The sequence below is a fragment of the Mytilus edulis genome, chromosome 10 (assembly GCF_963676685.1).
Source record: "Mytilus edulis chromosome 10, xbMytEdul2.2, whole genome shotgun sequence".
Taxonomy (NCBI): domain Eukaryota; kingdom Metazoa; phylum Mollusca; class Bivalvia; order Mytilida; family Mytilidae; genus Mytilus; species Mytilus edulis.
The window spans coordinates 29,879,680-29,906,786 of record NC_092353.1 but is presented as its reverse complement, the minus strand read 5'-3'; the positions used below and the strand labels follow the sequence as shown (position 1 = coordinate 29,906,786).

At 32.5% G+C, this 27,107-nt stretch overlaps 1 protein-coding gene across 1 annotated transcript in view; it reads left to right on the top strand.

Annotated features, from left to right (window-relative positions):
• Window positions 1-25,733, top strand: part of LOC139490857 (mitogen-activated protein kinase kinase kinase 4-like) — a gene marked incomplete at its 3' end in the record, with an annotated part of 44,545 nt that extends 18,812 nt beyond the window's left edge. The window contains 15 exon segments of the mRNA XM_071277934.1: window positions 650-919; window positions 3,641-3,790; window positions 11,955-12,116; window positions 12,693-12,826; window positions 13,305-13,386; window positions 14,187-14,271; window positions 14,508-14,678; window positions 15,958-16,071; window positions 19,177-19,377; window positions 19,676-19,746; window positions 20,865-20,981; window positions 21,440-21,719; window positions 22,947-23,053; window positions 23,714-23,893; window positions 24,448-25,733. Of these exon segments, the coding sequence (XP_071134035.1) occupies window positions 650-919; window positions 3,641-3,790; window positions 11,955-12,116; window positions 12,693-12,826; window positions 13,305-13,386; window positions 14,187-14,271; window positions 14,508-14,678; window positions 15,958-16,071; window positions 19,177-19,377; window positions 19,676-19,746; window positions 20,865-20,981; window positions 21,440-21,719; window positions 22,947-23,053; window positions 23,714-23,893; window positions 24,448-24,480 (2,157 nt within the window).
• Between the last annotated feature and the right edge of the window lie 1,374 nt (window positions 25,734-27,107).

Below are 27,107 nucleotides of genomic sequence, written 5' to 3'. Positions count from 1 at the left end.
CGTCATGCTTGAAGACATCGACTTGATATTTGTTATTTAGTTTACACCATGACAAGTTATAAATCAAGTTACAAATGTTCAAGTACAGTTCATCTTTAACCGATAGGGGAGGCTATGTATTGCCATGCAATACTTTCAGAATGCTTGTAATAGTTTATATATATATGTTTTGGAGTTTAGTGTGATGTCCATATTCACTGAACTAATACACATTTTTCTTAAGGGGTGAGCTGGATTTTTATTGTTGTGTATTGAAGACCTGTTGGTGGCTTTTGGTTGTTTTCTTCTCTTTTGTTGGGTTGTTGTCTCATTGACACATTCCCTATTTTCTATTTTCTATTTTATTTATGTGTTATTGTAGAGGTAATACTACATAAGGCATATCTAACAGATTAAAATTTCTTGAAGGTCACTCTTTTGATGGCTTCTTTTATTGTCAGAGGTCATAAGTTCAATTTAGGTCAGACCAAAGACTATAGAACAATGGAAATTAATACTGATCTGTCAATGTTTGTTGCAATAATATGTAAGAAAATAGCATTGTCCATTTGAAGTCAATAAAATGTTTCACAGCATACAGAGCATTGTTAATATTTATATTAAAGATTTTTTATTAATTCTTAAAAATAAAATGTGATTATATTTATAGGTGATGGCCTCCATGAATCCAGGCTACCAGATGTTTATACCAAACAAAATAATCAACAACCAACAATTGATTCTACAGTTACTGAATGTCACCTGTGGTCGGGATGATGTTTCAAGGTCACAAGATGACCCTCACAAGGAAGATGGTTACCTGTTGATGGTGAAATGTGAAGGGGGACGAGATCATAAATCAGAATGTCCAATCTGGGTTGGAAACTCTGTCAAAGTGGAACCAACAGCAGAAACTACTATAGCCCTCTCTCATATTGAGGTAAAGGTCAGATAATTTCTTAATATCCAGACAGTGGCAGACCCAGGGATACGGATAAGAGGGGGTAGCCCCCTATGATCTGTGGCAAAAGGGGGCACTCAGTTTTACTCTATTCAGTCTGTGCATCAATAAGTCTCTCTCTGTCCAAACATCTCAAATTCTGTTCTCAAACTTTAGTTTGCCTAACCAAATTTTATAAAACTTATACACAATACTTATATATTACAGTATTTTCACTTTTCTTGAGTTGTGTTGAGCAGCATTATTTTTACTGTTCTTGAGTTGTGTTGAGTAATGTAAAGTAAACTGATGTACCCATATTTTGACTATTTTATTTATTGTGTCTGTTTAGTTTACGCATCAATGTAAATATAACGGAATTTGATGAGACTGTCATCAAAGTGAGAGGGTTAGCGCTATAAAACCAGGTTTAATCCAACATTTTCTACATTTAAAAATGTCTGTACCAAGTCAGGAATATGACAGTTCTTGTCCATTTGTTTTTGATGCGTTTTGTTATTTGATTTTGTCATGTGATTATGGACTTTCCGAATTGATTTTCCTCTAAGTTCGGTATTTTTGTGATCTTTCTTTTGAATACAATTATGATATAATCATTCAGTCCGTTTTACACAAAATTTTATTGAAACAATTTCTGAGATTTTTTTCATCTTTTATTTTAAATAGGTATCACACAGGTTTTCAATGATGTTTGCTTTTTTTGCAGGGACTTTGAAGCTAAGACATTGCAAACAATCCTGAAACAGTTCAGCTCAAGGAAGCTTTTTTTAGTCTGTTCAGAAGTAAAAGCTTGAAAATATAATGTTTATATAAAGGTCTTCATTAAATGTATTCTTTATAACTAAACAACCACAAAAAACATGCAAATTCTTTAAAACATAAATGCATGCAGTAGCAGTAGTTAAATAAAAATCAGGAAATAAACTTTTTATAATTAAATCAGTGATTATATTGAACAGATTGAAAATATATTATTGATATTGAATAAATACTGTATCACATGCAGTTTATGTGAGTTTATACATGTATTTCAGTCAACAAAGAAGATATTTTTTTGGTCAGGCAAATTAATCAATGAGTGATAGATTTCTCTTGGAAGAAATTTAAAGGTCCCATCAAATAAACTATAGAGAACAATACCTGTTGTATTTGTTAGATGGGACAATAGAACTTACAAAAGTTTAAATGGATAGGTAACTTGCTGGTGAATCTATGGAAAACTATGATAGGTTTCGCAATAAGTCACATGACTGACCCACATGACTTGTGATCACCTGATTCATTAGAAAAAAAAGGTGGTTTAACTTTTCAAAATGAGCTAGTTTATTCAATTCTCATCCACTTTTCATCAACTCTCTATGATGAACACATACAAAAACAGTAAGTTATGACAACAAGGAACACAGAGGCTAATTTAACCAACAACAAAAGCTTTATTGTGTCTTTATTAAGACATGGCAAATTTCCAGTTTGCAAAACAGATGGACAAATTTACACAATAAACTTAACAACAAAGATATAAAATGTATTTTTTTTATAATTCCACCTTATGTAATAATGCTGTATATTGATTGGATGAGAAACATGGTATTTTTCACCAATTTCTATATATTTAGATTTTCTTTTCTCTGCCGGGGTATTTGCCATTAGGGAATTCCATGTGCCGGGGTATTTGCTAGCAAATACCATGGCAGATGGGAAATACCCTAGCAAATACCATGGCAGATGGGGAATACCATGTCTAAAAATAACTCAATGAATTATTTCTATTCTAATATGACAAATTCATGGTCATTCTAAATATATGGTTCCAGATGAAATATATAGGATAAAAAGCATCATTATTGAATTTGGAGTGAATGACGTAAAAATTCCGGAAATGACGTCATAGTTAAAACTCAACGGAAACGAATTGTCAACCGGTCACATGAAATTGGAATCTATTACGCTTCACTGAAACTGATGAACAAAGTGTAGTAGTCAGCTGAGAACCAGATTATTATCATAAAAAGGGAGATATATATACAGTCAGTGACTGTACATTAAAACAATGATAAGAAATGATTATATGGTCAATGCAATTTGACTGCGCAAATAGCACAGCTACAGTGTATATACAAAAATTATACATTCAAGAAGAAATTTCATATGATACCTGATTATAATAAACTTTCTGAGGTGGAACATTCGGTGAAATTAAACAATTATATCATGCTTACAAGGGGTATTTGCCAAAAATACCGGTTTCGAGGTAATCAAATTTCCCTCGCCTAACGGCTCTGGAAATTTGTACCTCTCAACCGGTATTTTTGGCAAATACCCCTTGTAAGCATGATATATTTGTATAATAAAACATGACAAATTAAAAACAATAGGATGCATATAACAAATACAACATGTAAAACATAAAAACAAACGAGGTTTTAGCAAAAATATTCCTTACTCTTCACTTCACTTGGAAATTTCTTTGTCGGAGTTGGACCTGAAAAAGCCTTAGAAAATGTTTGTAGTCATGTATAAAGCGCACCCCTTTACATGAAACATGACCCCAGGTATAAATGTGCGTGTTATACATACCAAAAGACGGTACTCTTAAAAAAAAGTCTGCTTTTTGTGGTGAAAATTGAAAAATAAAATGCTGTTTTTATTTAAAAAAAAGAGAGATTTTGAAAATAATAAAGTTGTTAATTTTTTTCCAAGGTTCAAGGGTTGCTGTTAGTTGTAATCAATGCTGGACATTTAACAACACAGAGAAAGGAGTTTGAAGGTTATGCTGGGAAAACAGTGGAGCTAGTCAATGAACAAACCTCATGTCATCAAGCAATAGCTGAGTCTTTAGCTGAGTTAAAAGTAAGTAGCAAAAACAGTGGAGCTAGTCAATGAACAAACCTCATGTCATCAAGCAATAGCTGAGTCTTTGGCTGAGTTAAAAGTAAGTAGCAAAAACAGTGGAGCTAGTCAATGAACAAACCTCATGTCATCAAGCAATAGCTGAGTCTTTAGCTGAGTTAAAAGTAAGTAACAAAACAGTGGAGCTAGTCAATGAACAAACCTCATGTCATCAAGCAATAGCTGAGTCTTTGGCTGAGTTAAAAGTAAGTAGCAAAAACAGTGGAGCTAGTCAATGAACAAACCTCATGTCATCAAGCAATAGCTGAGTCTTTAGCTGAGTTAAAAGTAAGCAGCAAAAACAGTGGAGCTAGTCAATGAACAAACCTCATGTCATCAAGCAATAGCTGAGTCTTTAGCTGAGTTAAAAGTAAGTAGCAAAAACAGTGGAGCTAGTCAATGAACAAACCTCATGTCATCAAGCAATAGCTGAGTCTTTAGCTGAGTTAAAAGTAAGTAGCAAAACAGTGGAGCTAGTCAATGAACAAACCTCATGTCATCAAGCAATAGCTGAGTCTTTGGCTGAGTTAAAAGTAAGTAGCAAAAACAGTGAAGCTAGTCAATGAACAAACCTCATGTCATCAAGCAATAGCTGAATCTTTAGCTGAGTTAAAAGTAAGTAGCAAAAACAGTTGAGCTAGTCAATGAACAACCTCATGTCATCAAGCAATAGCTGAATCTTTAGCTGAGTTAAAAGTAAGTAGCAAAAACAGTGAAGCTAGTCAATGAACAAACCTCATGTCATCAAGCAATAGCTGAGTCTTTAGCTGAGTTAAAAGTAAGTAGCAAAAACAGTGGAGCTAGTCAATGAACAACCTCGTGTCATCAAGCAATAGCTGAGTCTTTAGCTGAGTTTAAAGTAAGTAGCAAAAACAGTGAAGCTAGTCAATGAACAACCTCATGTCATCAAGCAATAGCTGAATCTTTAGCTGAGTTAAAAGTAAGTAGCAAAAACAGTTGAGCTAGTCAATGAACAACCTCATGTCATCAAGCAATAGCTGAATCTTTAGCTGAGTTAAAAGTAAGTAGCAAAAACAGTGGAGCTAGTCAATGAACAAACCTCATGTCATCAAGCAATAGCTGAGTCTTTAGCTGAGTTAAAAGTAAGTAGCAAAAACAGTGGTGCTAGTCAATGAACAAACCTCATGTCATCAAGCAATAGCTGAGTCTTTAGCTGAGTTAAAAGTAAGTAACAAAAACAGTGAAGCTAGTCAATGAACAACCTCATGTCATCAAGCAATAGCTGAGTCTTTAGCTGAGTTAAAAGTAAGTTACAAAAACAGTGAAGCTAGTCAATGAACAAACCTCATGTCATCAAGCAATAGCTGAGTCTTTGGCTGAGTTAAAAGTAAGTAGCAAAAACAGTGGAGCTAGTCAATGAACAACCTCATGTCATCAAGCAATAGCTGAGTCTTTGGCTGAGTTAAAAGTAAGTAGCAAAAACAGTGGAGCTAGTCAATGAACAAACCTCATGTCATCAAGCAATAGCTGAGTCTTTAGCTGAGTTAAAAGTAAGTAACAAAACAGTGGAGCTAGTCAATGAACAAACCTCATGTCATCAAGCAATAGCTGAGTCTTTGGCTGAGTTAAAAGTAAGTAGCAAAAACAGTGGAGCTAGTCAATGAACAAACCTCATGTCATCAAGCAATAGCTGAGTCTTTAGCTGAGTTAAAAGTAAGTAACAAAAACAGTTGAGCTAGTCAATGAACAACCTCATGTCATCAAGCAATAGCTGAGTCTTTGGCTGAGTTAAAAGTAAGTAGCAAAAACAGTGAAGCTAGTCAATGAACAACCTCATGTCATCAAGCAATAGCTGAATCTTTAGCTGAGTTAAAAGTAAGTAGCAAAAACAGTGAAGCTAGTCAATGAACAACCTCATGTCATCAAGCAATAGCTGAATCTTTAGCTGAGTTAAAAGTAAGTAGCAAAAACTGTGAAGCTAGTCAATGAACAACCTCATGTCATCAAGCAATAGCTGAGTCTTTAGCTGAGTTAAAAGTAAGTAGCAAAAACTGTGAAGCTAGTCAATGAACAACCTCATGTCATCAAGCAATAGCTGAGTCTTTAGCTGAGTTAAAAGTAAGGCCTAAAAAAAAAAGTGTTGTGTTTCCGGTCACCCGACTGACTGTCCTTCAGACCCCCCGACTCAAAAGTTTTTAAAGCTGATGTTGGAAAAAAAATAATTTGTATAACTACCGACCGTTTTTTCTGAAAGAAAATAAAAAATTCCAAGTCCCTCGATCTTTTTATGGCCCCAAAAGAAAACAACGTTAATTTTAAACTCGAGGCTTATTTTTAGAATGTACTGGAAAGTGGAATCTTCTTGGCTAATTATATATGCGGGAGCATGCTCAGTAGTTATTTTCGTTTGTCAGTGTTTGAACATGGCAACACAACGCGTCCTATTCAATGTTCAACGCGGAAAGTGTGACCATTTCGCGGAGAATATTTCTAAATTTTACAGAAAGTAACACCTTTTTTGACATTAGCAATGAAATTCATCCAATGTCTAACATCGATGAAAAAAAAAATACACAACACAAATTTTATGCTCGGCCACCGGCAAAAATGACTGGGGATTGATGACAATAACACAACTGTTGGAACAAAGCAATCTTTTGGAATTAAATTTATCAAATTTTTATGCCAGACCCTTCTTTAAAATGAACATGATATTAATCCATCTGAAACTGGTCAGCCAATCAACGCTTTAGACATTCTGATGAAAAGCCACATGCTTTGCCGAAAGAAAGTGTCCTGCCAGGTACAGTGTATATAAGATATTTGTCTATCTGTAGGTTTGGGATGATGTTTGGTTCATGTTCCTATAAATGAATCTGCCCCACATCTTCTCAATTTCTTTCTCTGACAATCCCAAACTTTTGGTCCTGAAATAGGGGAATTGGGTTTAAAAAGCTAATTTCCTAGGGGAAGTGCTGCCCAATTTTTTTTTAGGTTTGGACGTAGTTTTTTTTCAGGGGTATTTTAAAAGGGGGTAAACTAAAAGTTATTTCAGGGGGATTTTAAAAGGGGTAAACTAAAAGTTATCTCGGGGAGATTTTCAAAGTGGGTAATCAATCGCCTTCTATTAAATCCCAAACTAGTGTCCATGCCTTTAAACAAAACCGAGACAGCAATGAAGCATAATATTATAAAAAAAAAAAAAAGAAAAAAAAAAAATCCCTACCTACCGTCCCTTCAAAATTTCAAGGGGGTGATCGGAAACACATTATTTTTTTTAGGCCTAAGTAACAAAAACAGTGAAGCTAGTCAATGAACAACCTCATGTCATCAAGCAATAGCTGAGTCTTTAGCTGAGTTTAAAAAAAGTAACAAAAAATAGTTCATGAAGAGACCTCATGTATCTTAAAATATATCTTTCAAACAAATTCAACTTATGTACATTTAAGGTTGGCAGGCTTGAAGATAGGCAAGTGGGTTGGGAAATTCCTTTGTGTAGTCAATCTCTTCTTGCAATTTAATCAAAAGTCTTAAACTTTCCAGAAAGTTTATATATGCAATGATGTACAAACACAGATGAATGAATTACAACCCAAGTATTGCGACCAAGCTATTGAGTCTTTGGTGCATTTTAACAAACTTTGGATGAATATTTTGAAAATTGCTTAACCAATATTGTTTGCAAAATGTATACCTCATTGTAATAAATAGACATACCAATTTGTTAACAAAAATATTATGTGACATAATCATAGTCAGTAGTATTAAAGGTCATTAATGACATTTATCAGGTTTGGGATAAGTTTGTTAGTTTTTTCATCATTTAAAAATCTTGGCATATTGAATATCTTTTTAATGAATGCTTACTCAAGTTTAGTATTTACTTTCCTAATAAAAATGAACCCATGACATCTCTCATTTGTCAAGCAGTTAATATATTATTTGAATGTAATATTTTTGACCTGACTTGAAAATTACATTTTATGTGAGTTTTAAATAAATGATACTTTTTTAGCTCACCTGGCCGAAAGGCCAAGTGAGCTTTTCTCATCACTTGGCGTCCGGCGTCCGGCGTCGTCGTCGTCGTCCTGCGTTAACTTTTACAAAAATCTTCTTCTCTGAAACTACTGGGCCAAATTTAACCAAACTTGGCCACAATCATCATTGGGGTATCTAGTTTAAAAAATGTGTCCGGTGACCAGGCCAACCAACCAAGATGGCCGCCATGGCTAAAAATAGAACATAGGGGTAAAATGCAGTTTTTGGCTTATAACTCAAAAACCAAAGCATTTAGAGCAAATCTGACATGAGATAATATTGTTCATCAGGTCAAGATCTATCTGCCCTGAAATTTTCAGATGAATCGGACATTTCTTTGTTGGGTTGCTGCCCCTGAAATGGTAATTTTAAGGAAATTTTGCTGTTTTTAGCTCACCTGGCCCGAAGGGCCAAGTGAGCTTTTCCCATCACTTGGCGTCCGTCGTCCGGCGTTAACTTTTACAAAAATCTTCTCCTCTGAAACTACTGGGCCAAATTAAACCAAACATGGCCACAATCATCATTGGGGTATCTAGTTTAAAAAATGTGTCCGGTGACCCGGCCGACTAACCAAGATGGCCGCCATGGCTAAAAATAGAACATAGGGGTAAAATGCAGTTTTTGGCTTATAACTCAAAAACCAAAGCATTTTAAGCAAATCTGACACGGGGTAAAATTGTTTATCAGGTCAAGATCTATCTACCCTGAAATTTTCAGATAAATCGAACAACCCGTTGTTGGGTTGCTGCCCCTGAATTGGTAATTTTAAGAAAATTTTGCTGTTTTGGGTTATTATCTTGAATATTATTATAGATAGAGATAAACTGTAAAGAGCAATAATGTTCAGCAAGGTAAGATTTACAAATAAGTCAACTTGACCGAATTTGTCAATTGACCCCTTTAGGAGTTATTGCCCTTTATAGTCAATTTTTAACCATTTTTCGGAAATCTTAGTAATATTTTAGAAAAATCTTCTCCTCTGAAACTACTGGGCCAAATTAAACCAAACTTGGCCACAATCATCATTGGGGTATCTAGTTTAAAAAATGTGTCCGGTGACCCGGCCAACCAACCGAGGTGGCCGCCACAGCTAAAAATAGAACATAGGGGTAAAATGCAGTTTTTGGCTTATAACTCAAAAACCAAATCATTTAGAGCTAATCTGATATGGAATAAAATTGATTAACAGGTCAAGATCTATCTGCCCGGAATTTTTCAGATGAATCGGACAACCTGTTGTTGGGTTGCTGCCCCTGAATTGGTAATTTTAAAGAAATTTTGCTGTTTTTGGTTATTATCTTGAATATTATTATAGATAGAGATAAACTGTAAACAGCAATAATGTTCAGCAAAGTAAAATTTACAAATAAGTCAACATGACTGAAATGGTCAGTTGACCCCTTTAGGAGTTATTGCCCTTTATAGTCAATTTTTAACCATTTTTTGTAAATCAGGAAATCTTTTACAAAAATCTTCTCCTCTGAAACTAGTGGGCCAAATTAAACCAAACTTGGTCACAATCATCATTGGGGTATTTAGTTTAAAAAATTTGTGGCGTGACCAGGCCAACCAACCAAGATGGCCGCCAAGGCTAAAAATAGAACATAGGGGTAAAATTCAGTTTTTGGCTTATAACTCAAAAACCAAAGCATTTAAAGTAAATCTGACATGAAGTAAAATTGTTTATCAGGTCAAGATCTATCTGCCCTGAAATTTTCAGATGAATCGAACAACCCGTTGGTGGGTTGCTGCTCCTGAATTGGTAATTTTAAGGAAATTTTGCTGTTTTTGGTTATTATCTTGAATATTATTACAGATAGAGATAAACTGTAAAAAGCAATAAATGTCGGCAAAGTATGATCTACAAATAAGTCAACATGACCTAAATGGTCAGTTGACCCCTTTAGGAGTTATTGCCCTTTATAGTCAATTTTTAACCATTTTTCGTAAATCTTAGTTATCTTTTACAAAAATCTTCTCCTCTGAAACTACTGGGCCAAGTTCATTATAAATAGAGATAATTGTAAGCAGCAAGAATGTTCAGTAAAGTAAGATGTACAAACACATCACCATCACCAAAATACAATTTTGTCATGAATCCATCTGCGTCCTTTGTTTAATATTCACATAGACCAAGGTGAGCGACACAGGCTCTTTAGAGCCTCTAGTTGGTTATTATCTTGAATATTATTATAGATCGAGATAAACTGTGAACAGCAATAATGTTCAGCAAAGTAAGATCTACAAATAAGTCAACATGACCAAAATGGTCAGTTGACCACTTTAGGAGGTATTGCCCTTTATAGTCAATTTTTAACCATTTTTCATAAATCTTAGTAATCTTTTAGAAAAATCTTCTCCTCTGAAACTACTGGGCCAAATTTAACCAAACTTGACCACAATCATCATTGGGGTATCTAGTTTAAAAAATGTGTCCGGTGACCCGGCCAACCAACTAAAATGGCCGCCATGGCTAAAAATAGAAGATAGGGGTAAAATGCAGTTTTTGGCTTATAACTCAAAAACCAAAGCATTTAGAGCAAATCTGACATGGGGGTAATATTGTTCATCAGGTGAAGATATATCTGCCCTGAAATTTTCAGATGAATCGGACTTTTCGTTGTTGGGTTGCTGCCCCTGAAATGGTAATTTTAAGGAAATTTTGCTGTTTTTGGTTATTATCATGAATATTATTATAGATAGAGATAAACTGTAAACAGCAATAATGTTCAGCAAGGTAAGATCTACAAATAAGTCAACATGACCAAAATGGTTAGTTGACCACTTTAGGAGTTATTGCTCTTTATAGTCAATTTTTAACCATTTTTCGTAAATCTTAGTAATCTTTTAGAAAAATCTTCTCCTCTCAAACTACTGGGCCAAATTTAACCAAACTTGGCCATAATCATCATTGGGGTATCTAGTTTAAAATATGTGTCCGGTGACCCGCCCAACCAACCAAGATGGCCGCCATGGCTAAAAATAGAACATAGGGGTAAAATGCAGTTTTTGGCTTATAACTCAAAAACCAAAGCATTTAGAGCAAATCTGACAGGGTAAAATAGTTCATTAGGTCAAGATCTATCTGCCCTGAAATTTTCAGATGAATCGGACATTCCGTTGTTGGGTTGCTGCCCCTGAAATGGTAGTTTTAAGGAAATTTTGCTGTTTTTGGTTATTATCTTGAATATTATTATAGATAGAGATAAACTGTAAACAGCAATAATGTTCAGCAAAGTAAGATCTACAAATAAGTCAACATGACCAAAATGGTCAGTTGACCACTTTAGGAGTTATTGCCCTTTATAGTCAATTTTTAACCATTTTTCGTAAATCTTAGTAATCTTTTAGAAAAATCTTCTCCTCTGAAACTACTGGGCCAAATTTAACCAAACTTAGCCATAATCATCATTGGGGTATCTAGTTAAAAAAATGTGTCCGGTAACTCGGCCAACAAACCAAGATGGCCGCCATGGCTAAAAATAGAACACAGGGGTAAAATGTATATTTTGGCTTATATCTTTAAAAGCAAAGCATTTAGAGCAAATCTGACACGGGGGTAAAATTGTTAACATCTATCTGCCCTGGAATTTTCAGATGAATCGGATAATCGGTTGTTAGGTTGCTGCCCCTGAATTGGTAATTTTGAGGAAATTTTGCTGTTTTTTAGTTATTATCTTGAATATTATTATAGATAGAGATAAACTGTAAACAGCAATAATGTACAGCAAAGTAAGAACTAAAAATAAGTCAGTATGACCAAAATAGTGAATTGACCCCCTAAGGAGTTATTGCCCTTCATAGTCAATTTTTAACAATTTTCTTAAAATTTGAAGATTTTCAATAACATTTTCCACAGAAAGTACTGTTATATAGATAGAGATAATTGTAAGCAGCAAGAATGTTTAGTAAAGTAAGATCTACAAACACATCACCATCACCATCACCAAAACACAATTTTGTCATGAATCCATCTGTGTCCATTGTTTAATATTCACATAGACCAAGGTGAGCGACACAGGCTCTTTAGAGCCTCTAGTTATTAATCTATATTGGAATTTTAAGTAAGAAAATATTTGTTATAAATTTGAAAGTCATTGAAATTTATTTTGTTTTATTTTAACAGTCAGCTGCAGTTGAGTTACAAGAAAAAGTAGTTTTAGCCATTAAACAGGTTGATGAGAAATTGAACTTTGAAGATATAGCAAACCTAGAAGACAACGAAAAATACCATTTACTGAACCTGTACAGAGAAACTATGCTCAAGGGTTATAACTTTGGATTTGAGGTAAATTTCTTTTGTAAAAGCTTTCCACAATCTCACTCAAGTAACAAGGCATTTGATATAACTTCATTATACTTACACTAGCCAGTTTGAACCCTGCTTGTGCAGGTGCTCTCAACTCCAATCTTAATTGACTAGGATTGTCAGTTTTCCCTCTGAAGAAGGTCGGTTGTTTTCTCCAGGCACTCCAGTTTCCTTCATCAATAAAAAATAGCCAACATGAAATCACCCAAATGTCCCACTTAAAAGAGGCGTTAAAAAACAAACAATCAATCAGTTATACTTACACTACAAAAATTATTAATCTCTTTGAAAGTCTGTGTTAATTCCTCACATCATACCAAATAGTAAAGTTGAGAATTAATCAATCATCAATATAATTTTGAAAGCATTAAAGTTATCAGATGTTTCATGTTGCTGTGTGCCAGTGGTTCTTTTCACAAAAATCCCACATCTAAAATTGATTGTAAGTTGATAGATCTGAAATATTTATAACGAGTATATTGCATTGTAATATTTTGTGTGATAAGAGTTGCTGGTTGTTAATTGATGCTTTTTTCTAACGTTTCTGTATTACAGTATCTGAAAGAGGTGACAAGGTTAGTTACAGGAGAACCACGACAGAAACTAGGGACACGTCTCGTTAGCTTTGCCAAACAATGGATGCAGTTTGTAATGGAGAAATGTGATAAAGGAAGAGGAATGAGGCCAAAGTAAGTCATATATTCACTCATAACATTAGTTGTAGGGGCATTAGTGACCAAGAGGTCTAAGAAGTTTGTGAGTTCTTGCCCAACTTGTGGCATCTATATTCACCTCGGTTCTTCAATAATTGACTAGGAAAGCCTCCTGCTTGGAACCACAGCTTCCTCAACCAATAATAATAAGCAGTCATGATATAGACAGACTGATGGAAGTTTTGTAAACACAAACAAGTCAATCAATCATTAGTTGATTTCACATTCAAATAAAATATGGTATTTGTCTGTTATTAATTCTTTGTATAAGTATATCTCCTGTGCACAAAATATCATGTAATTTCATTTTCTTTTTTGGAACAATTTTAGAAATGATATGGACAGTGGAGTAAGGTTTTATTACAGTTGTGACTGAACATTATCAAAACTTCTAAAAGGATACTTTGTCTCAAACTGTTAATTTCTAAAGAATAGTATTACTTATATATTACAGATGGGCTAGCCATGGACTTGATTTCCTAACTGTAGCCTGTCAGCCTGTGGTACTTGCTGGGTTAACAGAACAAGAATTTCAGGTAGCTTAAGGGGATAGGCCTTGGTTCAGGGAGAAAGCTCTTTAAATCAGTTAAGCGTTTGTAAAAGTCAAGTTCATCAATGTATTTTAAGCATTTACCTGAAACAGATTGAAAATAATCTATGTAACCTAGAAGCTTAGAATATATTTTTAAAAATGGTTGACACAAACGTACTGATGATTTTAAGAGTTATTTCCCTTAACCTAGATCTACCTCCTTAACATGGAGTGATTTATATCTCTTTGCTTTCTCATTGACATCGTTGAAATAAAGGTATGATTAATATTGCCAATGAGATAACTGTCCAACAAAGTTCATATGAAGTGGATGTAAGCAATTATGGCAATCTGTAAGCATTCAACACCTATAGAAAAACCTATACCATCTAGTCAGTTATAAAATGCCCTTATAAATATACAACAATTCAATTGGGAAATCTCTAGTCTTGAAACAGGCAGTAAACATATGTAAATAGATATCACTACATTACCTGACAAGAATTGAAGGATGATATTTTGATTAGACCTTTTCTAGGGAAAATGAATGGGGGATTTAGAAACCACATTATGTTTTTTTCCGCTGTGTTATAGAGGTGAAAGCAAATACAATACTGTTGTAAATGAAAATGAATTATGAGTGGCAGGGTATTAAAAAAAGATTGTTCAAATCCCCCATACATTTTTTCATTGAATAGCCTGAAGTTAAAGCACTAAATTTGTACTATTAGATAACTTAAAAAAGAAATTGATCAATGTGAACTCAACTTACAAGAAATAACACTATATTACATTATATTACAGGATTTAAAGCACAGTATCAACAACTGCATATCACATGTGATAGGGTCAGCTGATCGTAATATACCTACAAGTCCAACTCATGGTGGTAAGTAAAAATATTGAAATGTATAAATTGTGTGGTACCTAGATCTTATGACTGGCTTTTCCTATCATTGGTAGTTTTTACAAAGATAGTATTGATATCATCGCGCATGGAGTGAAATAGTAATTCTTTTTTATAAACACTTGTATAGTGAAGATGAAATGTGTACATAAGAACAATACAGATTATTATTTATAAAAATTTCTGATGCTATATTATATAAACATTTTCTATTACAGGATCCATGCATTCTTCTAGGTCATCAAGTTCTGATTTTGGAGGTGGGCGGTCCTATATGAGATTCCCGTCCTGGCCAACAACTGAGTCACCAATCAAACGTTCTACATCACAGATGTCAACAAAGTCAGCCGATGGAGTTTCCTCCCCTTTATATGCAGGCTCTGACACAAGTAAGGGGAAACATGATATAGTGTTGTTGCTTTCTGTTGCATAGATATAAGGGCTTGTCAGAATAACTCAGGTTTAGTAATCAGGCAGTCTGCTCCTATCATAGACGAAACAATACTTGGATTAGAATTAGATATATCTGAGCATAAACCATGCATGTGTCATTTAATTGGCAGCCAGTCAGTTCTATTTTAATTGAATAAGAGCTGATCAGAAATAGATGATATATGAAGAAAATTGAATAAAGAAGTATGGTTTATACGTTAAAAAATTAATATTCAGATAACATGCCTGTTTCTTTTTGAATTAGATGCAGTACATTTATAAACTTTAGAATAACTAAAACATCACAAGTCAGTTTGCTTTTGTTTGTTTATTTGTTATTTGTATTATTTTTAATGTCCCTTAACTGTTGTTAAAAACCTTTGCATTTTTTTCTGTTCAAATTTCTTTGGATGATTTGTTTTATGGTTGCTTGTTATTGTAGAAAATTTTGCTATATTGTCTGTTAGGATTTGATATAAAAGAAATTGATAATTGATCCCTTTGTTTTTTAAAGTGTATTTATTTATTGCCTCGTTTAATCATTTTTTTTAATGTCCAATGTCCAGACACAACTATTTATTGGCTATGATTGTTAAAGCATTTAAAAAAGAAGACACCTTATCTAATATCATGTATGTTTGTACTGGTAGATTCCTCCATTATGTGGAGCACCCCTTGAGAGCTGCAAGGGTACAGAGGAATCCAAGTACACGACTAAAACTTGTAATAATAGTCTACGAATTTGATCATTCAAAGAAAGCTGAACATAAGTTGTGGCAATCACTGTTTTAAGATGTAATCGCAGAGCTTAACTTTCTTGTCTTTTCTCTGTTGTGTATACATCTGTCCAATCACTGTTTATTGCATGCTTATACTCACATTTCTCAGAGTTTCTATCTGACATTATACAGAAAAATGTATGGTCTGTTCATGTAATAGAAATAGTTAAATAATTGATAAAAAAAATCTGCAAACAAACTGAAATTCTTATCAGATTTATCATAAAAGATGTAAGACATTATATTTTTAACTGGATCCTGCTTCTTATCAAATCAATGCTTTGTAATAAAACATCTGTTTCATCATTAAAAGCTTTCAATGTAATTTCACAGAATGTATGTGTATATTCATGAAAGTCAACTTTTTCAGATTAGAAATTTGTGTTAATTATTGGTAAATGAGAATTTCAGTTTCGAAAATAATTATATAGTTGAGCTAGCTTTGACTTGTTTTCAGGAAGTTCCAAGCGCAGCTCTATAGAATCTATGCCAGAAGTAATAGAGTCGTGTATTTACGATGGGGAAGACGGTGGTCTAATTTTAGATATATGTCACCGACGTCGCAGTAGAGGTAGATTGCACATTTTTGTTGCTCTTTCTTTTTTTTAACTGTCTTTGTAGATAATTTATTTGGTTTTGGAGAATCTAGGAAATGATATGATTTCAAATAAATAACAAGGGAATATTAATATCTACACTCTTTCACTTTGTTAAACAATACACTTATTTCAGACTAAAAGGTGCCATTTTCTGAGTGTGGTTCATCTTTAACTGAATATGTTGAGGGATGGCTTTTTTGTGTTACATGTGCCAGTGTTGATATATCTTTATCCTGAAAATAACAAAAAGTCCAATAGTTTGAAAAAAAACATACAAAAATAGATTTAAACAAAGATTTTTTAGAATAATAAGATTTTACGTGTTAGTAAACCTTTGAAATTGTTATTTCCAAGTTTAATCTGTAGTTTTTTTCTATACGTTAACATAATGAAATACAGAATCCTAAAAATTATACGACTTCCAATTTAACATACTTTCTTAATGAACTTCAGGCAAAGTTCAAATTTATAAATAGATTGAGGGCAGGCCTGAACATTTTATATCTCACACAAAATTTTGTTTTAAAACTGTGGCTACTGTAAAACACCTTCCTTTGTCATTTTTCTACAATAAACCCATGTTGACTTTATGTTTATTGAATATTTCAGCAAGTTTAGGTAAGAACTGTCCCCACCCTGAGTTATATTACCAAATATATTTGAATGGACTTATCAAGACAAGATGCTTGAAGGAAGTTTTTAAGTTGGTATAAGTCAATACCCTTTTGATATGCTTGTGAAAAAAATGTTTGAGAAAAAAATATGTATTACTGATATAAATATATAGTGCTATACAAGAAACCAAAAATTAGGGAATATAGAGTTTATGAAAAGATTAATATTGCTGATAGCATTATGATATTTAAGCTTTCACATTTTATTTGTTATTCTGAACCAAGAGGGCAGAAAATTACATAATTTGTAAAGTTTTTAGTTTATCATCCAAAGGGAATGTGATTTTCTCCTTTATATATTTATAAAAAGTTTTCACCGTAGGACAACAGCTTTGTGCAGTGTTGATGTAGCAATTATACAAAGAGCTAAAGTTTTGGAAAAGTTACAATTAAATTTGGTGTTTAGCATGAAATTACTGGGTAAAGGCTTAAGCAGCGTAAGCCCATTTCTATTTCAAAAACAATGCAGTGTCCACATTAGTTTTAATATAAGCTTGTTTAATATTCCCATGTCCACAAGGGCTATATCATGTAGGCTGATAAAGCTGTAAGGTTTATGGACTACATATCAGCTTATTAAGACCAGATAATTTAACAAATAAAAAACCCATACAGCATTAATTTGACATATTTTATACACCAATGACTAAAGTAGTGATTCAATATTTATTTATTCCAGATTCTGCTTTTCCCCATATATTTAAGTAAACACGCTATCACCTGTAATGCACAATAATTCATTTTCATTTAATTTTGTTTATTGAGGAAAGGTTTTGCATGATTCAGTTATTTTGTCATACCATAACAATATGTTGCTTAAAAAAAGTATTTTTAAAAATATACTCGCACATTAACATTGAATAGAAAAAGGGACAAAATTTGGAATGATTTGAATTAGCAATTCCAGAAAAGATCAGATTTCTATAATTATGAGATAATTGTGATCTCCGCTGATATTTCATATAGCATCCTGGTGAACACAGAAATTTGAAATAACATCTATTTTTAAAAATTACAGCAACGCATAGATAGCACAACCTATAAGAAAATCAATTCAGATAGCAACACATTCAGTATTGCATTACATTACCATGATACTAAATGGCCCTGGTGAGAACATTATATGTAACAGTACTTGTCCCTTTATCTTACATTTGTGATAGACTGGGGAGAACACTGTATATGTAACAGTACTTGTCCCTTTATCTTACATTTGTGATAGACTGGTGAGAACACTGTATATGTAACAGTACTTGTCCCTTTATCTTACATTTGTGATAGACTGGGGAGAACACTGTATATGTAACAGTACTTGTCCCTTTATCTTACATTTGTGATAGACTAATGATTTTGTTCCATTGTATCTTCATTTCCAGACAAGAAAATATTCTAAAGCATTTTGTTCTGTTTTGAAAATTGTAGTTTGATGGCCATTTGATTTCACAGATTTATCAAAGTCTTCATATAAACCTATAGAACTTTGAATTCTTTGAACACATTAATTTGTAGTTCACCCATATCCACAATCCACAAAATTTGGTATACTTCACTACAATAACATGAAATATTAGCAATTTTCTTTTTATATCTAGAGCAGAATTTTTTATGGAAATAAATAAAAAAAATTATGTGATCACTATATTACATTAAATATTCAGCATTGTTTTGAAACTACAATGATCAATCAATATGTGTTTGTTTGACTTTTATTTGATTTTTTATCAAATACATGTATGTATATTTTTTTCCTTTTCCTTTACTTTTCTGTTTACCTGAGATTTATATATTATGATGAAAAAGCTGGAATTGTTTTTTTGTTGTTTTTTTTTTTTTTTTTACATGATCATGAGTGTTTTTTTAAAATATGACATTCTAATATGTGAATAATTGTGCATTATACTAAATAATAGATTTATGTAAGATATTATTTATGGAAGTGGTGAGTTTTTGTTTACATATATTGCATGAGCACGGTCTGGCACCTATCTAATTATATCTTATGAATTATATTTTCACATTGATCTTTCATTAATTTTTGCAAATATTGTATAAATGAACTATTTATTGCCTCTTTTTAACAACAAAACCTCTTACAAAAGGTAAAACCTCTTCCTTCGTCTTCCTTGGAAAATGTCTTGTGTTTTTTTCTCATTAATTAAAAAATGGGGAGATGAAAAATATATTGGAAATTAAAACATTTTTCATCAAATTTCTTTTTATTATGATCAGTAAATCACAACTTGACCATGAAAGCTAGCAATCATGGTCAATTAATAGAGATAGACAAAACTGATAATTGATGGGATATTACTATATTTAGCACTTCACCAGGACTACAATATACTGGGTTACAATATATTAATAATGAAGGTTCTAAATGAAAAATAAATCCTTCTTTTGCAGGTGGATCGTGTGATTTTAGCCATGAAATAATACCACTGTCTGAGAAAGCCACAAAGAAAATAGACAAACTGGAGGAGGACAGGACCAAGAAATTACAGGAACAACGAGTCATTGGCAGGGAAGTCAGTAAAAAGTCTGAGACAGACTACCGGATCAATGTACGAAGGGTTAATTTTAGATGGCAAAGAGGTTTAAAAATAGGTAAGGATTTCTTATTATAATCACTTTTCTATTGACATGGTATATAAATGAAGGTAAATCCCAAAAGCTCTTGTACACTTATTCTAGCTAGTATTTGCTTTTAAATTGAAATGCATGAACTGTTTGATCTTAAAGTTTGAGTTAAAACTTGTGGTATAATTGGATGAGGTCTGTTTTGTGGAAAAACTATGACTGCTGTTTGTTTAATGTCCAGTAGCAAAAAGTTCATGTATATGACGAAGGAACTAATAGAAATTGTAGTACATACATGTATTTATATATTATTCTTCCATTATAGGTGAAGGTCAGTTTGGAAAGGTATATTCAGCTGTCAACATGGATACAGGTGATCTGATGGCCATGAAAGAGGTATGTTATATTTAAGATTTTAAATCTTAAAAACAATAAAAATCACTCTAATTCAATGATAAAGGAAAGGTTAGTGTCACTACTTTAAGTGCTGAAATCAGTGTGCTCTTTCATTGTACATGATCTTCAAAGGACAAGGTTCACTTATGGCCCAAAATGGCCTTAAATATCAACTTTATCATAAAACACCAAAAAGTTCACAAATTGGTTCGTAAATAGGTCCATTTCAAAAGTCTTAATGCTCAATATATCAGTTCTTTTCACAAGAGTATATAATATTCTCCAAAGTAAGCCTATGTTGGTCATTTTGTCAAATTATGATGATTTTTGGCAATTTTCAGACCTAAAAGCTTTACGAAAAAATTGGCCGCCACCTACGATTCAAAATGTTTTGTAACCAAAAGATTCAAAATATGATATAGAATTCATCAATATAAAATCTTTTTGATCGTGGATGGCATCCAAGGCTAATTATGCCAAAAACAATTAAAAATTTGACAAAATTGACCAAAATCAACCTAAAATACAAATAATGTGTATTTAAGGGGTCATACCTTCAAAAACTTTTAACGAAGGTGTCAAAAAAAGTATATTTTAGTCTTAACAGTATAATCACAAATATTTGAATTTTAAATTTGTAATTGTTTGGTCCGATTTAAAAAAACATTAAAAATTTAGGGCCAATTTTGACTCTTCGTGAACCTTCTCCTTTGTGCTTTTTCTCAGAAAAAATGATATTTTCCATAATTGAAGGCAAATCAATAGGGGCAGTGTGTTCATAGAATTGAAATCAGAAACTTGTACATTGCAATTGTTGAACATTGGACAAAAATGTGAGATTAATAATTAGGATTTCCGATAATTCTCCAAACTTTAAAAGCGAGTTACTATGTTTGGCAAGAAACCTGTTGGGTTGTAGTTTCTAAATATTAAAATCATCACATTATCAGTAAGCTGTATCTTACAGTGAAATCTTTTGAAAATTGATGTTAATTAAATAAGGCCCTGATAAAATAATAAATTTTATAATTCAATACCTTGTATTATCTAGCAAGTGGAGAAAAAGTTGGTCAATTGGCTCTTTAGTAAATTTTTAAACTGATTTATTTTTATTTTAGATGAAATTCCAAGCGAATGACCACCAAGCCCTGAAGGAGATAGCTGATGAGATTATAATGTTTGAGGGAATACAGCACCTCAACTTAATCAAGTATTATGGTGTTGAAGTTCACAGGGTGAGGGATTTAGGTTATAGTGAACTATTATTACTAAGAACTTTGTATCTTTTATAAGTTTATAATTCCATGCTTGTATATGAAATATTGTCACATTTTTCCCCAGGAAACTACAAGTATTACATTTGATATATGAGTTTATTGCTATTTTGTGTTTTTTTCTTTGACTTTTTTTGTGACTATTTTCCATATGCAACTCTCTTGAGATGGAAGATTGTTGTCGGAAACAAATGGCACATGTGCACCTTTCAATGAGATTGAAGCAGAGAAACACTGTCTTGTTTGAAAAAACATTGATAATCTAACAGTATAAGTAGGAAGTAATAACTCACAGTACATCTAGTTTTATGGTGAATATCAGTTCAGTTTAACTCAGATGGTTTAGAACCTATAAAGTAAAGAAAAGGCCCGTAATTTGTTGAAATAGTTAAAACATTAATTTGTTATTTTTTTGTTAGGATGAAATGTTGATATTTATGGAGTATTGTGATAGAGGGACATTAGAAGAAGCCAGTAAAATGGGACTCCCTGAACATCTCATGGCATTGTATGCCAAGGAAATCCTCAAAGCTATTTGTCACCTTCATGAGTTCAATATAGTTCATAGAGACATTAAAGGAGCTAATGTCTTTCTGACTTCTGAGGGATGTCTAAAGTTAGGAGATTTCGGTTGTTCAGCCAAATTGAAGAGTCAACAGACCATGCCAGGAGAGTTCAATAATATGGTAGGAACCACAGGTAAGGAAGTCATGTGACATGCCAAGCTTGTCAGGAGAGTTCAATAATATTGTGGAAACTACAGGTAAGAAAGGCATGTGACATGCAAGGAGAGTTCAATAATATTGTAGGAACCACAGGTAAGAGTCATGTGACATGACAGGAGAGTTCAATAATATTGTAGGAACCACAGGTAAGAGTCATGTGACACACAATTGAGAGTTCAATATGGGAGATGTCTGTTGGCGCCAAAAATGCGTCCTTTTGCGACACAACTTTTTTTCTCCCATGCTACGTTTTCGCTACATGTTTTAAAATTACATGGTATCATTTGCTCCATAAATAAAACATACAATTGTGCCAATTAGACTTGTAACCGGCAGCAAATGTTACCTTTTCTGAAACATATCTTCTTCTTACTGCTGCTGCATGGGTTCTTCCCAATTTAATGTATGTAGTAGCTTGTAACTTCACTTTATTGTCAAAAAAACACAAATATTGAAGGATAAAATGCATAAAACAGTTCATAATAATTCCTAATACTATTAATAATAAAGCCTATACACATGGTGAACTAAGCACTGTGTCATCAACATATGTGGCTAAAACATAATCTGCAAAAGCTTATGTTTACTTCTCTATTGGTATATCTTTATTAAATATTCAGCAAAGCAATAAGTTTTATTCTCTCTCAGAACATTGACTGTCTAATGCATCTTAAGTAATTTCTCTCCAGATGCGCATCTTCATGGTAAAATATCTCCAACCATATGATACTTTTTAAGCCAAAAATAAGAATAAATATTTATTAATCATCAATACTTATGATAGATATGTGTACATGTAAATTGGTGCAAATGAGTTCCAAATATTGGCGCAATTGATAGATTTGGAAAACAAAAATTTGGAAAACAAAATTTGGCGCAAAAGGACTGCTGCCAATTATATTGTAGGGACCACAGGTATGATAGTCAGGTGTCACACCTGTCACCAAAAATTTGTTGCGCATGAAGAGAATAAAGCTTTATTACCTTTGTTAATGAATAGCTTGATATATTCTAAGTATGAAGACCAGAATATTGGAAATTTTGATTTCGTCAAACAGTTCAATTTGTGGTATGGTTATACATGTTCATGTACCATTGAAAATTTGGAAAATTAGTATCTTTCAAATTCTTAAAAACCACAGCATGTTTTTTATCTTTTATAACCTAATCAAATAGTCATATCAGAGTTTGTTTTTTTCAGCTTACATGGCCCCTGAAGTTATCACTAAAAGTGGGTCAGGAGGTCATGGTCGTGCAGCAGACGTCTGGAGCTTAGGGTGTGTCATCATAGAAATGGCAACAGGAAAGGTAAGATTACTCCTAATAAACATTGAAAAAGACCAATGGGAGAGCTGTCTTTTATATGATGAACATGTCGCTCATGTTTTAATCTGACAGAATAGGTAAAATAAGTTATCACAGATAGTTTATTAACATTCTTTGCAACAGGATGTCAGATTTCTCTTTTCTTTATGATGCCCAAATTTACTATGAAAATGAATTTTCTTGATTTATTTTTTTCTCTCCTAAATTGATATGTTATAAATTTATTTAGTGTTTTAATTTATTTATCAATAATTCTGAAAATAGTTTTGATTTCTGCAATTTTTACTATTTTAAATTCATAGGAATTGTGTAAAGGATATTGAGAAAAAAAATACCATTATAGTATTTTTTCTGTATAAACATTTTCTCAGTTGCATTTTAACACAAACATGTTAAAAAAATGTGTCACTCGATGAGATAATGGAGCTATATTTGCTAGCAAATACCCCACCCATTACCATGGCACATGGAATTCCCTAATGAAAAAAACACTGGCAGAGAAAAGAAAATTCCCATATAAAGAAATTTTGTGAAAAATACCATTTTGCTCATCTTATCAAAATAAAGCATATTAAATAAGGTGAAATAAAAGGTTAAATTATTAAAATAAAAGTATCAATGATAAATTTTGTTTACTTGCAGAGACCATGGCATGAGTTGGAGAATAACTATCAAATCATGTTTAAAGTTGGAATGGGTAGTATACCTAGCATTCCAGATACTTTAAGTTTTGATGGCAAGGACTTTGTATCACATTGTCTAGAACCAGACCCTGAAATAAGATGGACTGCATCTCAATTAATAGACCATCCATTTGTCAAGGTAAGGAATGTGGAATGTTAAGTATTTGTCTACAGTTAACTATAATAATATATTTACTCTCTTTAATTTTGAATGTCTAGATTGACATGAAATTTCACTGGAATTCATAAATATTTAAAGTTTGTTGATGGGATATTTATTTTAAAGGGTAACATATAAGATAACAGGTATAAGGACACATTCAAGTTAACAACTATAGGTTACTGAAAGCCTTAATCAATTATCGAAACCCATACTACATTGTAAGCTTTTAAAGGCCCTGAAATGACAAATGTAAAACAATTCAAACCAGAAAATTAAAGTCCTGATTGATGTACAAAATGATAAATAGTATACAAATATGATCTATGTAGCAACAACCACTGAATTACAGGCTTCTGACTTAGAACAGACACATACAGAATGTTTTAAAATTGGAACTATTTGCAATGGATAAATATTGTAACCAATGGTGATGTGTGGAAACGTCTATATTTAAACAATCTTTGTGTAAACAACATTTATTTGTCAGTCAGGCCATTAAAATACAAAAAAAAGCCATTCTCTGTTTGCAGGTTCAGATGGAAGAACCTGATGGAGACTCATAAAGGGAGATTATACCAAAGGGAGATAATCTAACCAAAAATACAGAGGAAACATATTCTTCTGCAGAATGGTAGATCATGCATCATTTCACCAATAAATGAAATATGAAGTACAGTTGTGAAGATATAACCTACAATATAACTGGTACTCTGGCAAAATCATTTTAAAATTATGTAACATTTTAATTTGATATTCTTTTTCTAACTCCTTGAAGTGATGTATACGTAATAGGCTTTAGTTACATAACAAATTGATTTTTTTGTTTAAATGAATTGTTTTCACAGTAGGATGAAGTTCTCGTTTCTGTACAATGCATGTTCATTAAAAAAACCTGTCCCATAACTTCAGTCTCATTAACATTAGTCCCTAAAAAAATATTCTCAAAATTGGAAGATTGGATGTTGTTAATTGCTACACATCATTAATATGCACATTGCTGATCAAATAATTGAAAACACATATTTTCGTGTATGTCTCACTACCACACATGAAAGGTGTATACACAAGATAGTACAAATTATATCTTCTTACCGTGCATGTGGACAGGTAACTGTTGTCTCATATAGTATACTTGATTTGTCTTCAATCAGTACAGATAATATTTCTGTGTGAAATGTCATTTCATTTGCTCAACCTTTTGTTATCTCTTGCTCATTTTATTTATTGTCTGAAAAGTCCTCCATTTTTATGAAGTTTGACTGCCACAATCAGTAGGATTATAATTTAGTTGTGGATAAATATTTTATTTTTTTGTTATTTAATACCTTTATTTGTTGGAATTTTAAATGTGACAATATTTTATATCTTTTAATGTAAAATTATTGAGCCTGAAGTACAATATACATTTTACAATAGTCAGTACCAAGTGTAAAAAACAATTGGCAGTATACAAATAATCAATCCTATTATGCAAATAGCATTTTAAAAAAAATTGTAAAAAGAATAACCAGTGAATAAGTTTTTTTATATCACTAATGTTATCATTTTGTATCATTTGATCTCGCATATGGGCATTTTTGTGTTTATGCTTCAAGCCAGAATTAATTTACTGAAATTTTACCAAATTTCTAAATGTATTTATAAGACAAAGCAAAAAAGTGATGGAACGGCCTTATAATGTCTCCTACAGTTCAGTAATATTCTTTGATTTTTGTATTGATAAATATGTGAAGGTCTATTCAGTTAAAAGCAATATTGACAATTGTACCTAACTTCAAAATGAGAAAAAAATCAATGGTAATAAACAGCTTTTTATAAATTATAATGTTGAATCTCAAATTAAATCATGCTAGAAATACATCCACCCAAAATTTGTCTCTAGCTCTTAAAAGCTTAATTATTTTCCCAGAATACCTTCATTTGAATGCATTTCTATTGAAAATTATACTACTGTTTGCCCAACTTAAATACTATGAAATAGACACAAGATTTAATTATGTCACCCGATCGACAATGTCGGGTGACATATTGCTTTTCCTCTGTTTCTTTTTCTGTATTATTATTATTATTCTTCCACCTATTTTGTCCGGCAGTTTTCTCGGAGCCAATGGAACCAATCTTAATGATAGTTAACTATAATGAGGAACACAAAATTCCGGGTTGCAGTAGGTCTTAAGACCATAAAAATGGCTGCCGTTACCATGGAAACGAAACAATTGTGAAAAATTCCAGTTTTTGGTTTTAATGAATTATTTGGAGTTGCTTTAACTTAGAATCATTATATTTTGATACAATGTAGGTGCCGGGCATATACTGGTTTTGGATGATTTTGGCAATCATTGGAACTATCATGTTGCCATGGAAACTACACCAAAAATTTCCAAAATATCAAAATGCTCCAAATTTAATAAAACTTCACAGTAATGATGAGCAACATTGGAAGATGTGCAATTTGGCGTTGGAATTTCAAAAATGTCTGCCGTTACCATGGAAACAAGGCAAAAATGGTCAAAACGGTTTAAAAACGTTAAAAAGTGGCATTTACTTTCTTAAAATGGTAGGTCAAATCCATTGAAACTCTGATGGTATGTTCCCTCCCACGTACCAATGTGGTATCTGCCATTAGAAATTTGGAATGGTCTGTGTTACCATAGAAACCAGCCAAAATGTCAAAAATTTCAAAAATTTCAAAATGCTCCAAAAGTAATGAAACTTAATATGGTTGTTGACTGTCAAGTCTGCATGAGACTTTTGGAGTTGGAATTTCCAAAATGGCCACCGTTGCCATGGAAACTGCAGAAATGTCAAATATTTTCAAAATGCTCCAAACTTAATGAAATTTAATATTATCGTCAAATGGCATGTATAGATGCCACTTTTGACTTTGGAATTTTCAAAATGGCTGCCGTTGCCATGGAAACCAGAGAAATGTGAAACTTTTGACAATGCTCTTATTGTACTGAAAATTTACAGAAAGATATATCGCAATTCATAGATCTGCATTCACTGTTAAGTTGTTTTGAAATGGTTGTCGCTTAGAGGCAATGAGGGGAAGGGTGACATCCGCTATTGCTTGCAATGGCAATTCTAGTTAGCATTGTGTTTGATGTTCAGAAGATCCATAGTCCTTTGAAACAACTTTTTACATTTGTGTGGTAATGCTATCTTTTTTTGTGATGATGATATTTCT